Source organism: Tyto alba, unplaced genomic scaffold, assembly GCF_018691265.1.
Source record: "Tyto alba isolate M040663 unplaced genomic scaffold, T.alba_DEE_v4.0 Super-Scaffold_1, whole genome shotgun sequence".
Lineage (NCBI taxonomy): Eukaryota > Metazoa > Chordata > Aves > Strigiformes > Tytonidae > Tyto > Tyto alba.
In genome coordinates this window covers 1,260,724-1,282,829 of record NW_024881261.1, presented here as the reverse complement: position 1 = coordinate 1,282,829, position 22,106 = coordinate 1,260,724, and the positions used below count along the sequence as shown (strand labels likewise).

The 22,106-nt window shown below is 46.7% G+C and overlaps 1 protein-coding gene across 2 annotated transcripts in view; it reads right to left on the bottom strand.

The window, feature by feature from the left end:
• Positions 1–22,106, bottom strand: part of TCERG1L (transcription elongation regulator 1 like) — a 97,360-nt gene that overhangs the window by 27,971 nt on the left and 47,283 nt on the right. For both annotated transcript variants that reach the window (XM_042791920.1, XM_042791924.1), the window contains exons 5-7: positions 11,290–11,415; positions 2,507–2,601; positions 634–722 (exon numbers count right to left, since the gene is read on the bottom strand). In XM_042791920.1, coding sequence (XP_042647854.1) covers positions 634–722; positions 2,507–2,601; positions 11,290–11,415 — 310 coding nt within the window. The remainder of the gene's footprint in view (positions 1–633; positions 723–2,506; positions 2,602–11,289; positions 11,416–22,106) is intronic.

Sequence of the window (22,106 nt, the reverse complement as noted above, 5' to 3'; positions counted from 1 at the left end):
GAAGTTTTTATCTATTCACAAACGACACGAGCTTTAGTTACCCAACATGTTGATGCCTGAATGGGAACGTGGTCAGGAAACCTGGGTCACGCAACACAACCTGTTTTCACTGATACAACCTAAAATCACCCCATTCTTGAAAGACAGCAAGAGTCATCCTCTGCCAGCGAAATATTTGGGAGAGAAAGAGAATCTGGCTGTAAAAAGCAAGAACATTTCTCACGGATCTTGTGTTTCCCCTTTGATCCATCCAATCTGGATCCTCGATACGTGTAAGGTGAAGCCCGAGGAGCACGGCTGAACACAGCTCTGTGCAGAGCAGGCAAGTGGCCACGCATGCCCACAAACCCAATGGGGAAACCATCGGTTCCCTCCTGCCAGAGCCAGAGCTCTGCAGCACCCTGCCCTTACCCTGCAGATCCCAGGGAGCTGGCTCACACCATGCGTGCAGTTACCTCCCCGCATTTTCCTTAAGCACACGAATAACGAGGAAAAGCTCCAGCAGAAGCTGGAACGGGAGCCCAGCGTTAACACCCAGGGTATTTTCCTCACGTTCCAGACCACTACTGCGCGTTTGGCAGGGGAAACAATCCCGATGAATGGCTTCTAGCAGGTCTGGTTGTATTTGCTTACCATGGTGATCCTGGCACTGGGGTGGACGCCACAGGCTTGTTGCCGTTTGATGTGCTGTCATCCTCATTTACCAGTTTAAAAGAATGATCCTTGAAAGACAGAGACAGATTAGTCAACAAATGAAGCCGATGCAGAAGACTTCTATTGTTATACAAATCACTCCCTTTAACTTGAAGTGGATCACCCTTATTGCCATTATTCCACGAGCAGCTTTATGAACCACCAGCTACCTCGAGAACAGCCTGGATAAACAGCAAATAATAAAAAAGTCGCCCCGCTTACAGCAGTAGAAATGAAAAACCAGCAGACAGGCTTTTGTCCGTGCCAACAGCTCACTTGGCAGCAGGGGAGCGGTGGGGAAATGGCCAGGTAAGGGGTGCGGGTGGCCCACGTGGCAAGAAAAACCCCCGTGTCGCCGCTCCAGCGTGTGACTGAAGGGAAGCAGCCGAGCGAGCCCGGGGAGCACAACCTGCTCGGCAGAGCTCCCTGCCAGCACCGCTTCCCAGCCGCTTTCCTGGGACTTCCCAAAGCCGTGGTAAGAGTGATTCAGCCTGGAGGAGACCCTGTCCCCATCAAACCCCCCTGCGGGAGGCAGGTCGTACGGATGGAGCCACAGGCAACACGGCAGGGCTGTAGCGTGCAGCCGACGAGTACAGGCGGTGTTTGACTGGCTGAACAACAGCTATTTATTGTAGTAGCTTGGGGAAATTCCCTGCGAGGGGGAGGTGTGGGAGGAAGGCAGTGATCTAGCTCAATACGGTATCAAAAAACGGGAAGCACGTACTTAGTTAAAAAATAATAAAGCGCACGTCCAGGGGTCTTCATCTTGAAAGTATTTTACAACTTAAAGCCCTAAGGAATGTGCCTGAGTACAAGGCAGATGTGGGGAACACCTCCAGCTCCTGCAGGCAGGACAGGTTTCCTGGCACAGAGCCTGGAGGTGGCAGCACGATAAGAAGGCGCCAGATGAAAATGAGTTGCAGCAGCCCGGTCCCCAGGTCCCCGTCCCGCAGGACAGGGCTCCTGCTGCAAAACCCGGGCATGGGTAGAGCAGAGTCGTGGGGGGACAGACGGCTTCGAGCTTTCTGAGCCCAAGATGCTCTCCCACGTGCAGATAAATGGTCCTTTCTTTTAGCTTTAGCCATTTTCATGACGTCTGCATGTGCAGAAAGCAAATATTTCCATTTATTTCATAGAAGCTGGGGGTACAGTTTAGGTCCTTTTCCTTTATACAATAATCTAGGCTCTTTTATAAAAATCTCACGGAGCTACACATGTATAGTATTACCCATCTGTAAACTGCACATACTATTTGCTATCTGTTTATATTCACCTGCCAGTTTTATTTAAGGACGGTGCAATTATCTGTAAAGGAGGGCTACAGAAGCGTCCGTCACAGTTAAATTAGTAACACCAGAGAGGTGAGGGTCATGAAAAATTTCTTCCTTGCGCCTGGGGCTGACGTTGAGATAAACAGCACAAGGTCAGGGTCCCTGCCACCACAGTGAGCCAGAGAGAATCAGACACTCTGTTGAATCCTGCACTTCAACTTCTCGGTATGTGAATTTTGTCCCGGGCTGTGTCACACCTCCACGTTTGCACTCACACCCCCCCTGCATCGACCCACTTCTCCTCCGGCATGGGGAAAAAGCCAGCCGTGAGCGTCCCTCCACTGAGGCTGTGACACTGCAGTGACAGAGCTCCTATAAAGCACCAAGATAAATGAAATAGATAGCTCTTGAAAATCGACTGTAGGAAACAATCCCGTATCACCAGCACAGCTCCAGCCAGAGGACAGTCCTTTATCCTGACTCTGATTTGTGCAGTTCAATAGTTTAAAGAGGTTTATAAAAGAAGAAATGCCACTGCAGACCTTATCACCGTCGCTCTCCACGGGGGTACTCTTCCTCTCCCTGTGTAAAATCAAGGTTGGTGGGCAGGAAGATCTATTCGATTCTTTGCCATTATCTGTGAGGGGAAAGAATTTCTTTTTAACGTGCGGTAAATACATTCCCAACAAGCCAAAACTGGTGAAGAAAAACCAATCTGCTCCCTGTGGCTCTGAGCCTCCTCTCCTCACCTCTTCCTCCTCACTCAGTCCTTTATTTACAGGCATACGTGTGTGCCGAGGACCACAGCACCTTTCTGAAAAACCACACTGTATTTTAATGGGACGCATTCAGATCCTTTAGAGTGAGGCTTTTATTGCACTGGGCGTTTTGTCCTGCTACCCCTGAACCCAAAACGTTTTTCCACGGGCAAATCCTCTATTCCCCAGGGGGGCCTGGCCGCCCCTCGGAGCAGCAGCCTCCCCCCGAGGGGCCCAGGGCCAGCCAGCCCCCTCTCCTCCCAGCCAGGAGATACAGGTGAGCTCTGGGTTAACCTCCATTGGAACCACTGATTAGTTGAATTCATTAATTAATTGCATTTCCACTGAAAACAGTTGTAAGAACGTGTTCCTCTCCTTTACAAACAGCTGTCTCCATCCTGGGATGCTGAACGCTGAAGTGTTTCCACTGGCTACAAAATGTGTATGCCTTGATAACAGAGAGGCCATAAGGAAAGGCAAAAATGGCAGACACAGGCCTAACAAGGAGTAAAAAGTAGTTTCATGGTAAGAAACTTTTAAAAATACATTTTTTTAAATCTTATTTTTATTTTTTTTTTCCATTGTCCTGTCCTTCCATTACTCTTAAAACTCATATTTGGAGGTTTGAGCAAAAGGTACTCTCTCCTCATCTGGCCCATCCCACCTGCAGCAGGGAGGACAAGGTGTGTGTGTATATATATATACATATATATATATATACATATATATATAAATAAAATAAATAAAATAAAATAAATAATAAAATAAAATAAAATAAAATAAAATAAAATAAAATAAAATAAAATAAAATAAAATAAAATAAAATAAAATACAATAAAATAAATAAAATAAAATAAAATAAAAGGGACAGTGCCCCCTCCCCTCATCCTTCCCAGCTACGGAACGGAGCAGTGACAGCGATGGCTCTGGGGCCGCGCAGCCCCCCGGGACCTGATGGGCTCCTCCTAGAACGAGTCTCCAAACCCCGGTCCCAGCCCCATGCCACAGCTCTTGGATTTCCACCTTAAAGCCTGCAAAATTTTAGGCACGGCTCGACACCAAACAACGACGATGTTGCAAGTCATTCATGACAACAACCTTACGCGCGGCCCTCGCGGGCTCCCCGGAGAGCTCAACTGCAACCACGCGCTGCAAACGCGCGTTGGTGCTACCAGTATTAAGAGTGTCATAGCGAGGGCAAGCCATGATGTGCCTTCTCCACCTCAAGAGTAACGGAGCACCTTCTGTCTGCCAAACAGACTCAAACTTTGGTAGAGTCACTTCAAGAAATCATTTGCAAGCACTGCTTTTCTAAGAGTGCATGTTATATAGCGGATTCACGTGTCAAAATACTATTCAATTAATTTTAAAGTGACTCAGACCACAGAATAGGCACACGTGTAATGGGAACTACGTGGAGGAAAAGGCTGAAGCTTCAGCCATTTGACTCTGCTTCACCGTGGAATATATCACAATTATAAAAATTTAAATATATGCCATTTTTCTCAGAAGACAACTTGCACATTTTTTATGGGCAGTGAAAAAGAAGATTTACAAACCATATCAATTAATTTCCATATTAAAGGAGCTAAGAGCAGGGAGCAGCTAATACATATCAAAAGGGTCTCTACGTTTAGCTTTTTTTCACAAGACATCTAACAACCGGGAGTCAAAGTGTTACCGGGCACGTTGGTCTTTGAAGGCAGTCATGTCATGCCCGGGCTCAGCCTGCCTCCGAGCGCCCATGTTCTCGTGCCGGGCTCCTGGGGAGGTGAAGGAAATCCTGGAGGAATGCTCAGGAAGGGCAGGGACATCATCGGGACAGGGTGGGAGCTGTGGGGAGCAGCCCCACGAGCGGCAGAGCTGCGAGAGGAGGGTGCTGGTAAACGGCAGCACCAGCCACAATGAGGCCCCGGGGGAGGGAAGGAAACAGCGGCAGGACAGCCACGGACGCTTCCTGACGAGGATTTTAAACCCAAATCTTAGCGTGCCTTCCGGAAAAGGTTTTGTGGAGGATGAAAGGAACCATGGGAAATCCCTCTGCAGCGAAGGGTCCTTTGCAAGGCAGGGATTTTGCAGCAGTGTAAAGGCAGCCAGAACAGCCCAGGGTTGGGGCGGCTTTTGCAGGGGCACGGCTGGCACTGGCCACGTTCTGCAGGTCACGGCCACCATTGGCCACGTTCTGCAGGTCACAGCCACTACTAGCCATGTTCTGCATGGGCACGGCCACCACTGGCCACCTTCTGCAGGTCACAGCCAGCACTGGCCACGTTCTGCATGGGCATGGCCAGCACTGGCCATGTTCTGCAGGTCACAGCCACCACTGGCCATACTCTGCATGGGCATGGCCAGCACTGGCCACATTCTGCAGGGCAAGGCCACCACTGGCCACATTCTGCAGGGGCACAGCCAGCGCTGGGCTCAGGGCACCACGGCTGACCACATGCTGATGCTTTTATAGTCTTCATTATCACGCTGGTTTAAGAGGTAGCCCAGAGCTTTCATTCATATATATGCATCTGCACCCCTGCGCGAGGAACAAGAAAACGCATTTACCTAGCTCCTGTCAACTCCTAATTAAACATTACAAGCATTAATACAAATACATAAATGGCGATTGGCAGACTTAAACAGACCGTTGCACAAATGAAATGCGGCGGAGGAGTTTCCCACAGCTGGTGCTGAAGAAATTAAAGAGGAGAGCGAGCTTAACGCGTGCCCGCGCGGCTCCGGGAGCTCTGGTTTGGTGCCAAGGAAGGCACAATATAACGGTGTAAGTGCTTTTCTCATGGCTGCCCTTCCCCTGCTCTTTAATATCCGAGGATTGGCTCGAAGCACAGAGCACGGACATACCGGTGCGGGGAGGCTCCTGTGCACAGGCAGCCGGTCTCACTCCGGTTTGAACCGTCTTTGGCATGGAGACACCCCACGCTGCCAACGCCCCAGGCAACCTCTCTTTTTTGCCTCTTTCGGAAAGCTCCTTCACAGCATCCTAAAGGGAAAGCTGAAGCCCCAGGGTGGGACTTGGGAGCTGCAGCTTTCGCTCAGAACACAGCACCACCGGCGCAGCGCACGGGGGTGAACCTCAGCACGCAGGTCAATAGGCGTTCGCACGGGAAATACGCGTCCACAGAAGTTTGGACACTCAGCACATGTAAGAGGGAAAGAAAAAAAAATAAAATAAAAATAACAGAAGAAAGTCTTGAAAGTCACTGTGCATGTCAGGAGTCATTTCTTTTTATATCTTTAGTTGAGCACTGTGACTGTTTTCCCTAAGTATCAGCCCAACAGAGAAGTAACCCCCATGTTTCCCACCTGGAGCTGAGGAGCTGCTGGCTGACCCACAGAGCTGCTCCGCTTTCCCCGGAGGGCATCCAGCACCCTTTTCCTCAGACTCCCGAGATCATTAAAGATTCCTTCTCCCCCGCGCAGGCTGGAAAAGGACAGCTAGCACGACGCTTGGTTACCCTCCACTGGCAACGGGCACACGTCTTCGCTCAGGCTTACCCTTTTCTCATTAATTAACCTCTTTTTCCTCCCCCACTCTTTAACTGAAGTGCATAAAATAAACTGCAGCCTGACAATTAAGCTACCGCAACATATTTCCAACATAATTACGCACCTTTTTTTGCCCTAAACTTCGCGGCGTAATTACTAACAATGTGTTCCCGCTCTTGCTGCAACGCTGCCGAAGGATGCGCTGCAGACAGGAGGATGAAGATATCTGATTAAAGAGACTTCTCTGAGGCTCCACGGCAGGTAGGGAGTCATGAATAATTAACAGTATGAAAAGTAAAGGTGAAGTAGCAAAACTATCTCGGGGATATCACAGAGGATGCAGGTGTATGATCATAAACATCTTATTAAAAGCAGAATTAGAGATGGAGAGGCAGAAAGAAGATTGATTCATGCCACAAGAAGCTATGGACAAGAGATAATAAAAATTTGTTTTGCAAAGATATTTAGAGGCTAAATCTCTTTTGATCTCAAAAGAAGTTTAAAATTTTGATTTTAAATGTTTCCAAGAATTTGATTTACTTGAAGTGCACACATCTAAAACATGCAGGTTTTCATTATCCCACCAGCATCTCTGCAGGTCAGTTCTGTCTCTGCCCACAACCTTACTGCTTTTCATTTTTGAGAGTAGACTAAAATCCCTATCTGCCTCATTCATAGTTCCTTCTCTGCTGATTCTTTCTGGGGCCAAGTGTGGGATTCCAGTGTTGGGTCCATGCCCCGCTGAGGCAGGCGGGCATCCCCCCTCCAGCCCTTCCCCACTGCTCCAGGGAAACAGGTCCTGCTCCTGCTCCTGCCTCCACGCTGGATCTCACCCTTTAATTAGTGTCTATATTCTGCTTTGTCCGGTTTCGCTGTGCCCTGCAAAACGCTCTGTCTCCCCTCCTAGAACGAGTCTCCTTGAGCAGTGCTTTCTTCCTTCTGCAGCAACCTCTTCCCACTCAGCCCTTTAATTTTCTGGAGATTTGTAGTGGGAACAGTAGAATAACAAGGACAAATTCTTTGTCTGCTGTACCATACTGTGGGCTATATGCCTGCTGTGGAGTTCAAGGACAAACTCATTTCACTGTTGGGAATTTTCAGGCACACTGCCAAAGTGCCCAACAGATGTTATTTGCCACTACCCTGAAAAGAAATTATTAAAGATGGAAAAGCTGAAAGCTCACGACCAGAATATTCCCTCAGACACTGTGCAGGGTGGGCAGCGTACCGGCCCCACCGCCCAGACTGGCTCCGGGCATCCGTGTCCCATAGCACTGCAGGGGCGGGAGCACCACTGCCAGTGCTGCTACGAGCATCACTGTGAGTACCACTGTGAGTACCGCTGTGTCGCCACGACCATTGCTATAAGTATCGCTACGAGCATCACATCAAGTACTGTTATGAGGATTACTATGAGTATGAGCATCACTACGAGCGTTGCTATAAGTATTGTTATGAGTATCGCTGCGAGCATTGCTATGAGTATCATCAGGAGCATTGCTATGAGCATCATTATGAGCATTGCTATGAGTATCACTAGGAGTATCGCTATGAGCATCACTACAAACATTGTTATGAGTATAACCATGAGTATGAGCATCACTACAAGCATTGCTATGAGTATTGCTACGAGCATCACTATGAGCACTGCTATGAGTATCACCATTGAGTATAGCCACGAACATCACTACAAGCATTGCTATGAGCATCACTATGAGCTTTTCTATGAGTATCACCATGAGTATTGCTATGAGTATCACCATGAGCATGAGCATCACCATGAGCATTGCTATGAGCATCACCATGAGCATGAGCATCACTACAAGAATCACTACGAGCATTGCTATGAGTATTGCTACAAGTATCGCTGCCCACGGAGCAGGCTCAGCCCCCACCAACACCGGGCACAGCGTGGGGCCCCTGTTCATTCACCTCCTCCCTCCCTGGACACGACGCAGCTGCGTGCTCATTGCCAGGGTGTTTCTATCGGGTTTTGTATTTCCCCCTTGTTTAAGCTGCCGTACCACACTCCTCAGCATCTCCCTCCAGCTGTTTCTGCACCTCTGCAAGCTGGTCTAGGCTAAGCCAGGCTCCGAGTCAAAGACCTTCACCAGTTCTTGCCGACCTTACTTCCCCTGCTCTTTACACGTGATTCTTTTTAAATATCAAGTTCAAGATCTCGGCCCTGACCTTCAAGGCATGTAACGGTCTGAGCTCTGAATATCTATGAAATGATGCAGAGCGCTGTGGGGGTGGTAGTTAACAGCTCCACCTCTCTTGTACCTACTTTAACACAAAAAAAAAGTCAGATTTGTACTTGAGACTGGAGTTGTTCAGCTTCCAATATAAAAAGAAACGTTTACTAGAAGCCAGTGCCATTAAAAAATTTACTGCTTCTACTCGAGAAATGCAGAAAATTTTATTAGTTTTGTCTTCATAGAAAGACGGATTTTGTGTTCTCATGAGCAAAATCAACTGTGCCAAGCCTCGCTGAACACCCAGTTTTCTCTTTAGAAACCAAGCCAAAGAAAGGCTTATCTATACTGCAAAGCAAAAGGATGCTCGTAATGCCATATAAAGTCTGTACGTTGGGTTAATACCGCCACTGTACATACTGGCAGCAAAACATGGCAGCACAGGCCTGTAGGTGTATGTTAAAGCACTCCACATACTAGATGCAAGATGCATGGCCTAACGTGTTGGTATTCCAGCTGTCCACCCTAGCCCTCTCTTAGAAACAACTACTCCTCTATTTCAGTGCTCCTGGGCTGGAGGCAATGATTACATTTTTCAAGGTCTGTAGCTTTTCAATTAAAACCAAACCAAACCAAAACCCAACAAACTCGGAGGATGGTATCTGCTTAAATCATCTCCCCACCATAACTGGCCACCGCGGGTGACTCGGAGCAGGCTGGCAGGTTTGAATTTGCCACGGAGGCACTAGAAGGTCTCAGGACCAGGTCCTGCTCGGCCCCAGCCCCCCACCAGGCTCGAGGATGGGTCACCCCGGGGCTGTCAGGTTCCCAGTGTCCCCTAACAGCTTCGGGAAGCGCACACTTCCTTTTCTGTGCCACTTTGAGTCTGGTGTGTGAAAACGCTTTTATTACGGTCATTTGCTCTTAATTCTGATTCCTACTTTGATTGTTTTTCCACCAGAGATAACGACAGTTTGTAGCAACCTGTAGAAGAGTGTGATCTCCTCAAAAAACAATAAAGAAAAATCCATACTATACTTGAGTGAAATTACCATTTTTCTCTTCAATGTAATTGTCAGCAGCTCAAAGATGACAAAGGGAGGATGAAGAAGGTATTTTGTACTTTCCAGAGAAAGCAGGAAACAAAACTATAATGTTCATCTTATTTGCATTACTTGTATGCATATAAAAATGTAACGATTGCTCTTCCAAAGCTGTGGCCTCCCAACAGTACAGCAAGTTGATATAGGCAACCTATTGACTAAATGTCACACTGGCCTTGTCATCAAAAGGCTCTACACAGTTAAATCCTTATTCAGAATGACGGATAAAATCAGGAGTGTTTGTTTTCAAGTCTGCCAATAAGAAGATTATGAAAGATATTTGATATGAAATATATTAGAAGCCACAATTTCAGTTTTCAACAAGCTGCAGATCAGCAGCACCCCTGCACAAATCTTCATATTTCTGTCCCTGCATTCTTTGAAGAGCTTTACTATTTCCTCCCTCTCGCTTGCTTCTGACAAGGAAGCAAGTCAATGCAATTCTTGGTGACTTTAAGGAGGAGTATGCAGGTCTACAAGCACAACAACTGCATAGATAATAAAAGAAGTAGGTGCTTAGCAAAAGCAAACCGAACCAGACAAGAAACTTCAAACTGAAATACGTCAAGGGAGACATGTATGAACTTTCCTTCAGTTTTAAGGCGTCTGTGTCATGAAATTTTCAGCAATTTCCAGACAGAGCTGGAATACTCAGCAACATAAATTCAATCAGAGGATCTTATTCAAGACAGGTACAGCAGCAGGCAGACCTGGTTCAGAGGGACCCTCAAGCTCCACTTACAGATTTGCCTAGCAGAGCTGACCACAAAGTATTTTATGAAACTTTTATCTCAGCCATGGGCAGCCCTGGTGAACCTGAGGTACCCATGAAAGAAGTGGCTTAGCTGGATGAGCGAGAGCATCTATACCAGAAATCTGTGCATGCACAAACACAGTACAAATACATTCATTTCTAACTCTCCAACACCTCCAGAGCCATGCTGATCCCTAGGTGTGAAGGATCAGATGAATTACGCCTGAATGGATACCCCATAATTCCTGGCAAAGTCCAGGTTTTCCCGATGAAGACGGCTCGAAGGTGCCTGAGGGCCCTGTGGTCGGGGAGGGCTGGCTGGGACCCCCTCCGCGGCTGCGAGCACCCAGCTCTGCCAGAGGAACAACCCCTCCAGCCCCACCGCAGCATCTCACCCCCATTCACAGAGCTCCTGACCCCCTGACTGCAGTACTGTAAGAGGGACTTGACGTCATTAGGAAGGACGCTCCCAATTTCCTATCAAAATCGGATTGCTCTTCGATTGTGATTTGCCAGGCATATACGCGACTCTGAACAAAGCCACAAAATTTCCTCCAGCCTTTGGGAACAGTACGGCCCCTTCTCTCACAACAACACACACACACATTTACATGACAGTGACTAAACCAGTTTTATCACACAGTACAGCACAAAGCATCCTCAGAGGCTTCAGCCAACGAGGCTTCATGGAGCAACTATCCAAAAGATAACCACATCATCACTGTAATGCTCATGAATACCACTGGCAGGGGAAATGAAAAGCCCAAGGACATTTCAGAAACTTGCCTTTTGTATCATTAAATGCAAAGCTACTGCCAATTGCCAGACCGAGTAAACAGGGTCTGAAACAGTCTGAGTACACTTGTAATTAGCTAAAGCAAATGTCATAAAATTTGAGCCCATTTTTTAAGGGTCCTCCATTTCTACGTAGTATGGAAAGCATGGTTTGCTTGGATGTACGCAAGTGTACAACATATGCTTCAGTAATATAATCAGTATACAGAAACAGAAACACACCTGTTAATGTCTGATCCATCAAATTGGTTGTCATGAAGGTCACGGCTGGTGCAGACATGGCAGTTACCCGGGTGACTTGAGTCGGCATCAAAGGACCCACATGAGCTTCCATCCTGGAGGCAGAACCTGCATTCAAACCATAAGGAAACTTTTTTTTTTTTTCCCAGTAAACAAAAATGTCTTTAAAAAAACCCAATATTTTCCAGCCATATTTCACAGAATGCTCTTTTAACCTCCTGCTAAATGTTTCCCCCTCTACCCGTTTGCATGGTTAAAAGAATAGGTTTTGATTTTAGTTGAATTACTGGTCTAGTTTGGCCATGACATCCATTGACTCTCAGCAAATAAGCATCAGTGGAAATTTTAAGTTAATAAAAATGTGGCCCTCAAAATAAGAATTTGCAAGGATATATTAATGCTTTCAGAACAGATTACAACAAGATCTGTTTTCTTGTTTAAGACTAAATAACACACTTCCAGTTTCCACTGTTAGTCATCACAACTTTTTGTGTCCCATTTTATCCATGGGAAATTATTTTGCCAACAATTTAAACCAGCAGCTTTATCCAAGGGAATCACAGTCTGCTCAGAGAACTCGCAAAACAGAAAATCACTAAATTGCTCATATACGTTATTCATGATAAAGTAGTAAACCAGGTCTGCTGCTAAAACTATGCCAATTAAACCAGGCTACTTACTCCTTGAGAATTCGTGGCTATTGCCAAATTTGAGATCAAACCTTGAGCATCAGTTTCCCATTAACTGTGCACGAAACATTTTTTCAGAAACTGGAAGACTCATGGCACACCATCTCACTTCAGATGTAACTTCAGGTGTCCCACCAGCAGTCTCCACAGCCCGTTTGGGAGCCACCATCTCAAACCTGAGCTGGCAGTAATCCCCAGTTTAAGGGAATAACATCCCATTTCCCAAGCATGATCCAAGCCACAGAATCTACTGCCCTTTTGTTTCACTAACTACCCCTGTGCTGTCATACACTTCTCATCTCAACTTCTCTGAATTTTGCAGTAATAGGGATAATTTCTGAAAACTTCACTCTCTTACAAAACCTCACTTGCACACTCTGCACTTCATTGATTTTTGTTCCTCTGATTCCAGCTGCCAAAGCAGATTATGAAACGCAACTCCCATCAGTGTGGGGTCACCGGTTGCTTTTTTGAATGCGATCATAGCAACCATTTTCTCCTTAAAAAGGGCACTTTTTCTTCCTCCAAACTTGTCGTGGGTATCACCTGGGCTAGCGATAGCACGAGAACGCGTCTCCTCATCGCTCGGAGCTGTGGACCAGCACGGCCGTCCCAGGCGGGGCAGAGCCGTTCCACCTACCCCGCTCACCAGCACCTGGAAAGGCACGCCACGTTCCAAAGGGGGGTATTTATAGCAACTCCAATAACAAGGATGATGCTAATCATGCTAATGAAGCGTGCATGTTGCTGTTAGGCAGACATACATTCTATTGAATTACCACAACAAAAGACGCACCATGGAATTCATGGCGATTTTTCCTCTTCTCTCCACCCCCCATTGTTTCCCAACCCAGTGACCAGGCGGCAGCAGTGGAAACCAGAAACTCTCCAAGAAAAGATAATTCTGAGTATTTTGTAACAGATTGTCCAAATGATGAAAGAAAGTAGAAATTGGGACTGCAGAAAGCCTAAAGAACACTCCGTTTACACCACTCAGAGACTGCCCAGCAGCACGTCCAACTGCTTCTGTCTTCACCCTGGACCCCAAAGCCCAGAGGTTTCTGCACTGTCCAAAGGGCTCCAGTGGAAACTGAAGATGACGGTGCTGTTTTGGAGAGTTACCTGTGGTCCAAGCAATGGTAAACATCTGCTTTTGCCCGACAGGGAGCAATAAATCCACAATTACCACTGCAAGAGGGAAAGACCATGTCTTCTACCTGGGCCTGGTAACATTCTCTGCAGAAACACAATTCTAACAACTGCAGGGCTATTTCCTTTCCTAGCCAGCATGTTTTCAAAGCTCCCATTTTAATGCACTTTCTCATACCCTCAAGTACATGTTCCTGAAGCAGACTGGAATCCAGTCTATCCACGGATTTTGGTGGGATTCACCCTCATAACAGGTGAAGGAGAATTTAAAACACAGTACATAACTTTAATCAAACTCCAGTTTTAAAATAATCTTTCACGACAATAGAAATGGATATGAAATGCTAAACCTTATGAAAGCAATAACATTTTATAAAATTGGAAAGTCATATTCCTACAAAGGGTTAACATGACTAAAGAACCACCCAGGGAAAAGTAACGCTTTGCCAGAAATAATCTTAGGAAAAAGTAGGAGGCTCATGAAGCCTTAGGAGTTGGGCCCAGAACAGCAAGTTCATTGAATGTTCAATAATGCATTTGCCTGATACCAAGTTGCTATTAGCCAGAGTATTTTACAGACATTACCTGGCAAAGGTAAACAACGCATCCCTACGTTTTTATTTTGTTAAAATCACAAGAACGTAAGAAGCACATTTAACATTTTTACGGGCTTCCTCCCAGCCTTCAGCCTTCACCTGAGCCTGGCACACATCCCTCCTAGGCCAAGGATAACGGGCAAGCCACCACCGTGCCAGCCAGCTAGTGGAAGGGGCAGAAAAGAGGAAAGAAGAGGACAGTGCCAATGGTATTTCATCCTCCCAGGCCCAGTGGAGGTTCAGGTGGGGCAGACAATGGAGGACACCACGTGTCTCAAGGCACATGTAAAAATACACATACAAAGCCTGGATTTTCTTAAGCCATAACCTGTACGTGTATGCCCAGGTGCAATGCCCTGTCTGACCCAGTGAGCATCACACCTCCAGGGACCTGCAGCCGTCTAGAACAAAGCAAAATGGGTACCAAGAGATGCTCTGAGATCATTAACATCAACAGAGAGGGGAGAGAGAAACAGCAAGACCTCTGTGATCCACTAACTGTCCCCACAAAGCAGCCCCGTGCCCTTCTCCTGGTGGCCTCCTCCCCGGCTGCTGGCAATGACCCCTGCTAAGGCAGCACGGGCTACTGGGGGCACGGGGAAGATAAACTGCAAGCAGCTGCAGGAAAAACACCAGAAAAGGAAATATTTTGTTATTTCTCTCTTGTTTTCTTTTTGTTGTTTTGTTTTATGGGTTTTTTTTTTTTCCATTATGTCAGGATAAAAGAAATTCCTGCAAGACATGATCAGTAGCACGATAAAGAAATTACCCTGCAAGGTACTATGATAAATGTAATCCATACTTTCTTCGAAGAAAGAATGATAAATAAAGCATTTACAGAAAAGAAACAGGTCAGTGTGATGTTTGCTGTGCTACCTACAGCACAATAATATAACTGGAGGCACTTGTAACTTGGCCATCTCTAACAAGACACTGAACCATTTTCCAGCTTGAGATGATGTTCAGACCTCAGGCAACGACAGTTTCTTTTTTGTGCTTCTGTCAAAGCCCCTGGCAAAACTATTAACTTTGATGAGCTCTCTGGATATAAAGAAACACGGAGGAACCATCAATTCCCACACTGAAATCTAAGGTGCCTCTGATTATATGGAACAATCCATGCAGCAGCAGACTCACGACAGCCCCTCCAGTTTTATGGAGATTCCCAACAAGACACACACGGAAATGGACTGAAGTTCTGGTTTCCATATCCTTAGAGACCATTTCTTAAGCTAGGATTTTCATCTGTGACTTAGGTGTACATTACTACACAGTCAATTCCATGCATAATATTTTATAGAACAGAAGTTGTTTGATTTTATTTGGCTGTCACATTAATTTTAATGGCAACAAAAAGGACACTTTCATCCTGTCGCTTCCAGGGTCACCAGAGACAGAGGAAAATCTCTTTGAGAAATGCTGAGCTGATCCAAAACGGGACGCCGGCCACACGGCCACCATGCAGACCACTGAAGGTTCGCCCCCAAATTCTGAGGTTGATAAGGATGCTAAGTAGGTGCAAGCTCACATTAAGGTATGCACATGAATTTCAGTACACAAGTGACTCTCTACACCCCAAATTGGAATAATTTTCATAACATGCTTCATTATCTCCTTATAGTTAGACATATACCACTTGAGATGATCTCTGCTCATTTTGCTACCACAGTGCACGCTGCATGTTGAAATGTGACTTTACACCATATAACTTCAAATGCTTCTTTATGTTAATTTATTATCACACCCAGGAACAATAAAATTACCAGTGCATCTTTTGCTGTGATGGAAGCAATCAGCCCAGAGCTTCCGTCCATACTGGAGTCAAGCAGATACATATCTACACATATATTTATTATTTCATAAATGCAGATCAAGTTCAACTGCTTAGTTTCATTATATCTGATGCTCACCAAATAAACTTGAATGATTTAAGGCAATCTTAACCTTTAAGGAATAAATATTTATGTTTTCTAGTTCTTCATGCTCATAAAAAGCAGTCTTTGCAATAGATAGATATGGAATACAAATAAACTCTGGATTAGGTTTAATGTCACAATGCGATATAAGTTTTTGGTATGAATTGAAGATAACCTGGGTGGAATAATACCTTAACGTGAGCCTAACACCCACCCACACACGCTCTGCGCATTTTATGATTACGCTTAAGGCAAATTTTACTATAAAACAAAACTGAGGAGGAGAAAAGTCATCTTTTCTATGAAGTTCCTGACTACTGTTAGAGCCAAGGGGCCCTGGCTGGCAAGTCGTGCGTTTGGGGAACATCTGTCCATTTTTAAGATTCTTCCGGTGCAGAGGCATCTCACTGTCATTACAAACACAAGCAACCTACGTCTCAATTTAACTGCAACAAGGACATTGCAAGGACACAGGAGGACAACATCAGAGGAGCAGAAGGGTCAGAAACCCTGAAGATCCTCTTGCAAGTGATATGCCGCACTGATTTGCATCCCTGATGAGTAGATGTTGATTTGCATGTCTGATGATGGAACGCAGAGGGGAGCCGCCGGGGCTGGGTAAAACAGGCCGCATCCCACAGCCACTCTGGCCAAATTGGGAATGGTTACAGCTGCTCTAACAGAACTGGGAATGGTTATAATGGACAGCCCTGTCACTCAGCATGTCCGAACTGACATTTTTACGCCATTGCTTAAGCACCTGAAGAAAAGAATGGGAAATTCCCCACTGCATAACTGACTGTGCCTCACCTCCAGCAGAAACCACCATCCCCGGGCACGCACCGGGAGTCAACTTAAATTAGAGAATAGATTCCTCCTGGAACAAACAACAAACTTCTCCACCTTTGTTATTTCTAGCAAACAATATTTAAAGGCTATTTCTTTTTTTACCCCATACCATACAGACAAATCACTGTTGCTAACTCCCTCCTCTAACTGCTCATGGCCAGAACAGACCGCAGGAGAGGGAGAAGATACATTACTGAAGCTCGTGGCCCAGTTGAAAGGGATAGGACTGATTTTCAGGGCAAAACTGGTCTTTATAAATGTTTACTCTGTGCCTCAGCAGACCCATCGGCTCTCATCACTCCATTACATTGTGCACGGATGTTAACGACCTGCGTTAACAGGAGTCATGCTGCCCATGGGAAAATAATGTGGTGCTGGTCCTGGACCACACCACAGATGGTTATGGCAGTGGAGTTTTCCTGCTCCTGCTGTTAAGTTTTAATTCCTACCTTTTCCAATTAAACCACAGCACTTCCAACATTATCTTAAAGGTAGGTCAGCAGCTCGGCAAAAGTTTATGCCTAATTTTCCTCGGTGTGATTCAAGAATCCTTTAACAGCATCACACCCAAAAGCACAGGGGCCACATCATTTATTTTAACATATTCGTATTGAAAATATCCATAGCATGGGCCCAAACTTCCCCCTCGGTGAAGTCAGCACAAGTTTCTCTGTTGAGCTTTACAGGCACTGAATCACGCTCCCGAAACCAAAGCTTTCCTTCCTGCAACGCATTTGCCTCTCGCAAAGCTACTCTTTATGCCCTGGGACAAAAGCTCTCGGTGCATTATTGAAGAGCGTCATGTCCCACTCGTGTCTATCTTCCGTAAATCTATCTCAGAACTTGTTTTTATTCCTAGCTTTGTAAGGCTGCATCACAAACGGCATCGACTGCAAGGGCAGAGGACGCCGGGCACGTCACATGCAGGTGCCCAGACTACCTGGGAACTCGTAAGCGCTTCTAAAATTCAACTCCGCAATCTCAGTACCGGTTTGGTGAGAAACCCGCAGTGAAATAGGAAATGGTGTTTCCTGCAGAGAAAGGGTGGAGAGGTGGAGGCACTGCCCGCCCGGAACCACTCTCTGGGTGCTCGGGATGCTCGCAAGGGTCTCCAGCCGCCTCTGAAGCGGCCCGCTCCCTTCCGCGGGGCTTCACGGACCGAGCTGGGGGGCAGGTGATGCTCTGCCGGCCACGATGCCGTGCACCGAAGACAGTTACTGTGCTGCCATCCCCTTCAGTGGTGAAAAAAGCGCTGAAGGTTCTCCTATCAAAAATTGAATGGTTTTCATCCGCCTAAAACCAGCCCTATTCCGTTCATCTCTTTCATCTGCTCTCACCTTTTCTGACGTACTTCATATTTGCCTGTGGTTACATATTTGTTTCAAAAATATGAAAAACGCATTTAACGGAAGCAATCTCTCTGTACCATTGGGATTAGATGATTAAAGAGGAATGTAAACCAGAGGCATTTTTGAGAATATTAATCCTGTTTCGCCTGAAACAATCCAGCCAGAATAGTTTTTGAAAAGCTCACGAACTCATACTTTGCCAATCCATCTACTGGTTTGCACACTTTATCAGTTACAAGAAATAACGTATCAAAGTGAACCGTCGCCCCTCTTCATCAGCAGCATGATCCCTCCTCCCAGGCCCTCGGTCAGGACATCGACCAGTTCATCCCCAGCAATGGTACCCAGGGCGAGCAAGCCAGGCCATCGCCTCCGCACGCTCACGTGTGCAGAGACAGGGGATACTTTCATTAACACCCTACACCAGAATGGTTGGGGTCCTAACTGGTCAGGACACCCACTGGGCATTAGGAATTACAAATCATCTATTTGATTTCAAGAGCAAGTAACTTCCACTCCAGCGGAGGAACCCCAGCAGGTTCCACCCGCTGTGGGTGCTGCGCAGGCGCACCAAATCCGCCCCCACTATCTAATGGGTTGATTCCTCTTAGCTGGCGTACCTCTAGAAGATTGTTTCCCAGCAGAAAACTACAAAAAAAAAAAGATTTATACCTCCTGTTATTTTTCACTAATCTGCCTGTATTTGGTTGCTAAATTCTGACCTACCATGAAGAGAAAAGAAAGAAAACAAAGAGTATTTATTTTGATGATGATGAAACGATGGCAAACGTCCTCCATAACTCACACCAAATAAGAGAAATGCAAGCGAATAACTCAAAATGGGAAGGCTGTGCCTGGGAGAAGGAGGAGCTGTGCCGGGGGGGGTCCCGCAGCCCCGTCCCAGGCAGCACCGAGGCTCCGGAGGGAAGTGGCTGCTGCAGGGATCCGTTCCCATCGATCCCGCCTGCTCCAAGCGCAGGTGGCAGCTCCCACGGGAAAAAGCACTGCACGAAAATGGCACCTTCTGGGCTCTCACCAAAACAGGGAGAGAAAACGCCTCTCCAGCACGGTTCCCCAACACCCGCCCGCTGCGTAGGAAGAAAAATGAGGAGAAAGAGGTGAGATCCTGATGGCAAACGATGCCCTCCTCTAAGGGGTGATGTATGAATGAAGAGGCATTAACTAGATGGTTTCTCAAGAAAACTTTAACTAGATAACTACCTTGCGAATGAATGAGAGAAAAACAGGATGAGCCCACCATCGGCCTTGAGATAAGGAAGGAACTACTGAGCCACCAAGATAAAGGAGCTGCAAGTCAGCAACAAACCGCATCCAACAAGGCCTGAAGGACGAGATGTGCGCAACTACAGAACTGAGTCTGCGCAAAAGCAAAGGTCAACTGGCAAACACAGTGAAGAAGACTATGAGCCTTCATCAGAAGACCCCTGCCCATGACCACCAAGAGATATTGCGCAGGAGTGATGGGGAGGGACACGGGGCAGGGGATATGTTAATGATTTCTTGGAATTAATTGTAATATTCCCTCCCTATTCCCGGAATTATAATGCATAGGTATTAGGACTGATGAATATGTAACTTTGGCATCATAAAAGGGGGCTGCTTTTGGCTCCAGGGCACGCACGCTGTGGCAGAGTGATCCCCCATGCATCCAGCACTGAATAAACATACCTACTTTATATCCTCACTGTTTGTGAAGTCGTCTTTCCGCACTTCAGGGGGGTGCTGCTGCTGGTACCCACCCCCCTTGCTGGTAGGAACCGGTCTCCGGCTCCAGTCATGGGGATCCCAGATCAGGCGAAGCATCTGACCAGTTTTGCTGGTTCTCCCCCAGTTTGGCAGCCTTGGCCTCTGCGGGGGTGGCTGGGAGAACCCCCCGTGTCCCAGGGCTGGAGAGGCTGGTGCCCTCACCCACGCTTTGGAAACGCAGCCAGCGCCACCGCACTTGAAATTGGGTACAAACCCCCCTAGTTAAGGGAAGGAGGTGCCACCAGCTGGGCCTCAGCACTGGCCCTGGTGTCACCGACACACCTGGCCCCCCTTGCACCCCTTGGGGTGGTCAGGGACGCTGCAGCAGCTCCGGGAACCCCCCAAGCCCGTTACCAGACCAGCAGCTGAACTTCAGACTTGAGGAAACTCGTGGGCGCAGTGTTTGCTCGAGAGCAGCATCGGGCAGATAAGCAGCCCTGCCACAGGGGATCTCGCAGGGGGAAACCACGGCAAAGCGGGGATGTGCAACACCCCTCCATCCGACCACAAACCGGGTTTTAAACCCAAAAGCGTCATCGCCCGGGTGCATTTCAAACACATTCTGTGATATTTTAATCAAATTAAGACACACAGTTAATGTATTTGTTATTTAAAGGCCATCTTTACATCAGGTAAGTTATTTTTCTGCTGGATACTACTGTCCAAATGGCACCCACCATAATGTTCGCTACCCTAAAGATAAAACAAGAAAAAAACACCATGCCTCTGATGCTGGGAGATGGAGATTATACACGGGTGCTACTGAAAATCTCTCACCAGAGCCCTCTGGAGCCGATGGGAAAACACCAACAACCCCGGAAAGCGGACAGAAATATCTGCTGCTCTTTCACACCTTAAACAGCTCAGAAACAGAAGAGGACAAACAGAAAATACATGTTAACAGCCTCATATATAGTTTATCAGCGCACACACTCTGGGGCATGGCAGCCCCCACCAGCTGGGCTCGTGCCAGCTCTGGGGGGTATGGCTGGGCACGGGAATCGGGGTGATCCCCTTCGCCCCGAAGGGCTCGGGGGGGTCGATGCCAAGCCGAGGATTGACGTGGGCCAAGGCGCCGGGCTGCTGGGCCGACTGCCCCGGCGAGGCCGAAATCCCCGCAAATCCGGGCTGCCTCAGTGGCGGCGGATTCCTGCCAGGGCAGCTGGTCTCCAGCATGGGAAAGATGAGCATTTTGCTTCCTTTCTAATCACACTTTAATCTACTCTGGCACCTCCTTTTCTTCCTGGAACACCAGTGTTTTCATTCCTCTGCTTTGTCAGAAATTTGATTTTCTTGCTTGTTCGTATGCATATTCATTACATTCTGCCCTGTACTGACAGGATCACCTTTGGTTTCTAAAGACAACAAAAATTTTCAGTCCAAGAATGTAATTTTCGGAAGTGTGCCCATGACCAAAGAGTAGAAAACCTATTAACAGTATAATTTTGTTGACTGTCAAGTCACTGATGCAACACCGAAAATCCCACACTCAATAAGAAGCCCAGCAGGTACTCCAAAATATGCTTATTTCTAAGTCAAATGTGAGCCGCAGTGATTCTTTTCCACATCCAAATTGAAATGTAATGAGAATGTATTAACAAAGAGCATTAAATATTCAGTGGTCTGGCTCTGCTCGGTCAGGGCTTTACCTTACACTTCCAGAGGGACCCACAGAGCAATGCTGACCTAAGGCAGGCGTTGGGCTTTGGCATTTGGATACCATTTATAGGAATTCCACTTCTGCATAGAAAAAAATCAAACAAAACCCAACCAACCAACCCCAGAAAAGCCTAAAGCAGGAGACAACCTACAAATATGAAATAAAATGCTAATATTGAGTCCAAACACTCAAAAAGGGCTTTCCTCTCAGTGGCAGATTTAGCTGCTGTTTCCTTTTGCGGTGAGTACCTGCAGAAAGAAACAGTTTTGGGAGCTGAGAATACTACTCACAAACTTGCCATCAATTCCTTCTTTCTTACAGGTAATAATCCTGAATGCATATAAACTCATGGGGCAGATGAACATAGCGCTGTAAAACCCGTTTCAGAGACGGGAGGAGAAATTCTGGCATCGAGCACATCAAACCCTCCCTTGTCTTCCAAGAGTCAGAACTTAAAGCAAAATTTTCCTGGGTTCTGTGGATTTTTCAGGCTAAAATCTGTGCTCAGCAAAGGATGGAGCACCTACTAATAATCTAATGGGATATAACATCAAATTAAAAAAAAAAAAAAAAAAAAAAAAAAAAAAAACAAGCCAGCTCTTGCGCATACCTGAAAAATAGCCACAAATGTACGAGGTGTGCTGCAACTGGAGAGCTCCTGTGGGCTGCGTGGAGACCCCGGGTTTGAAAGGCGGTCTGTATTCACAACCATGGGAAAAAAATGGGTTGGAGCACTGTATCTGTGAGAACGTTAAGTGCAAGACGGACACACTGCATCAGAGCAAAGGTCCTTCCCAACCAGCACCCCGCTGCCAGCCACGGCG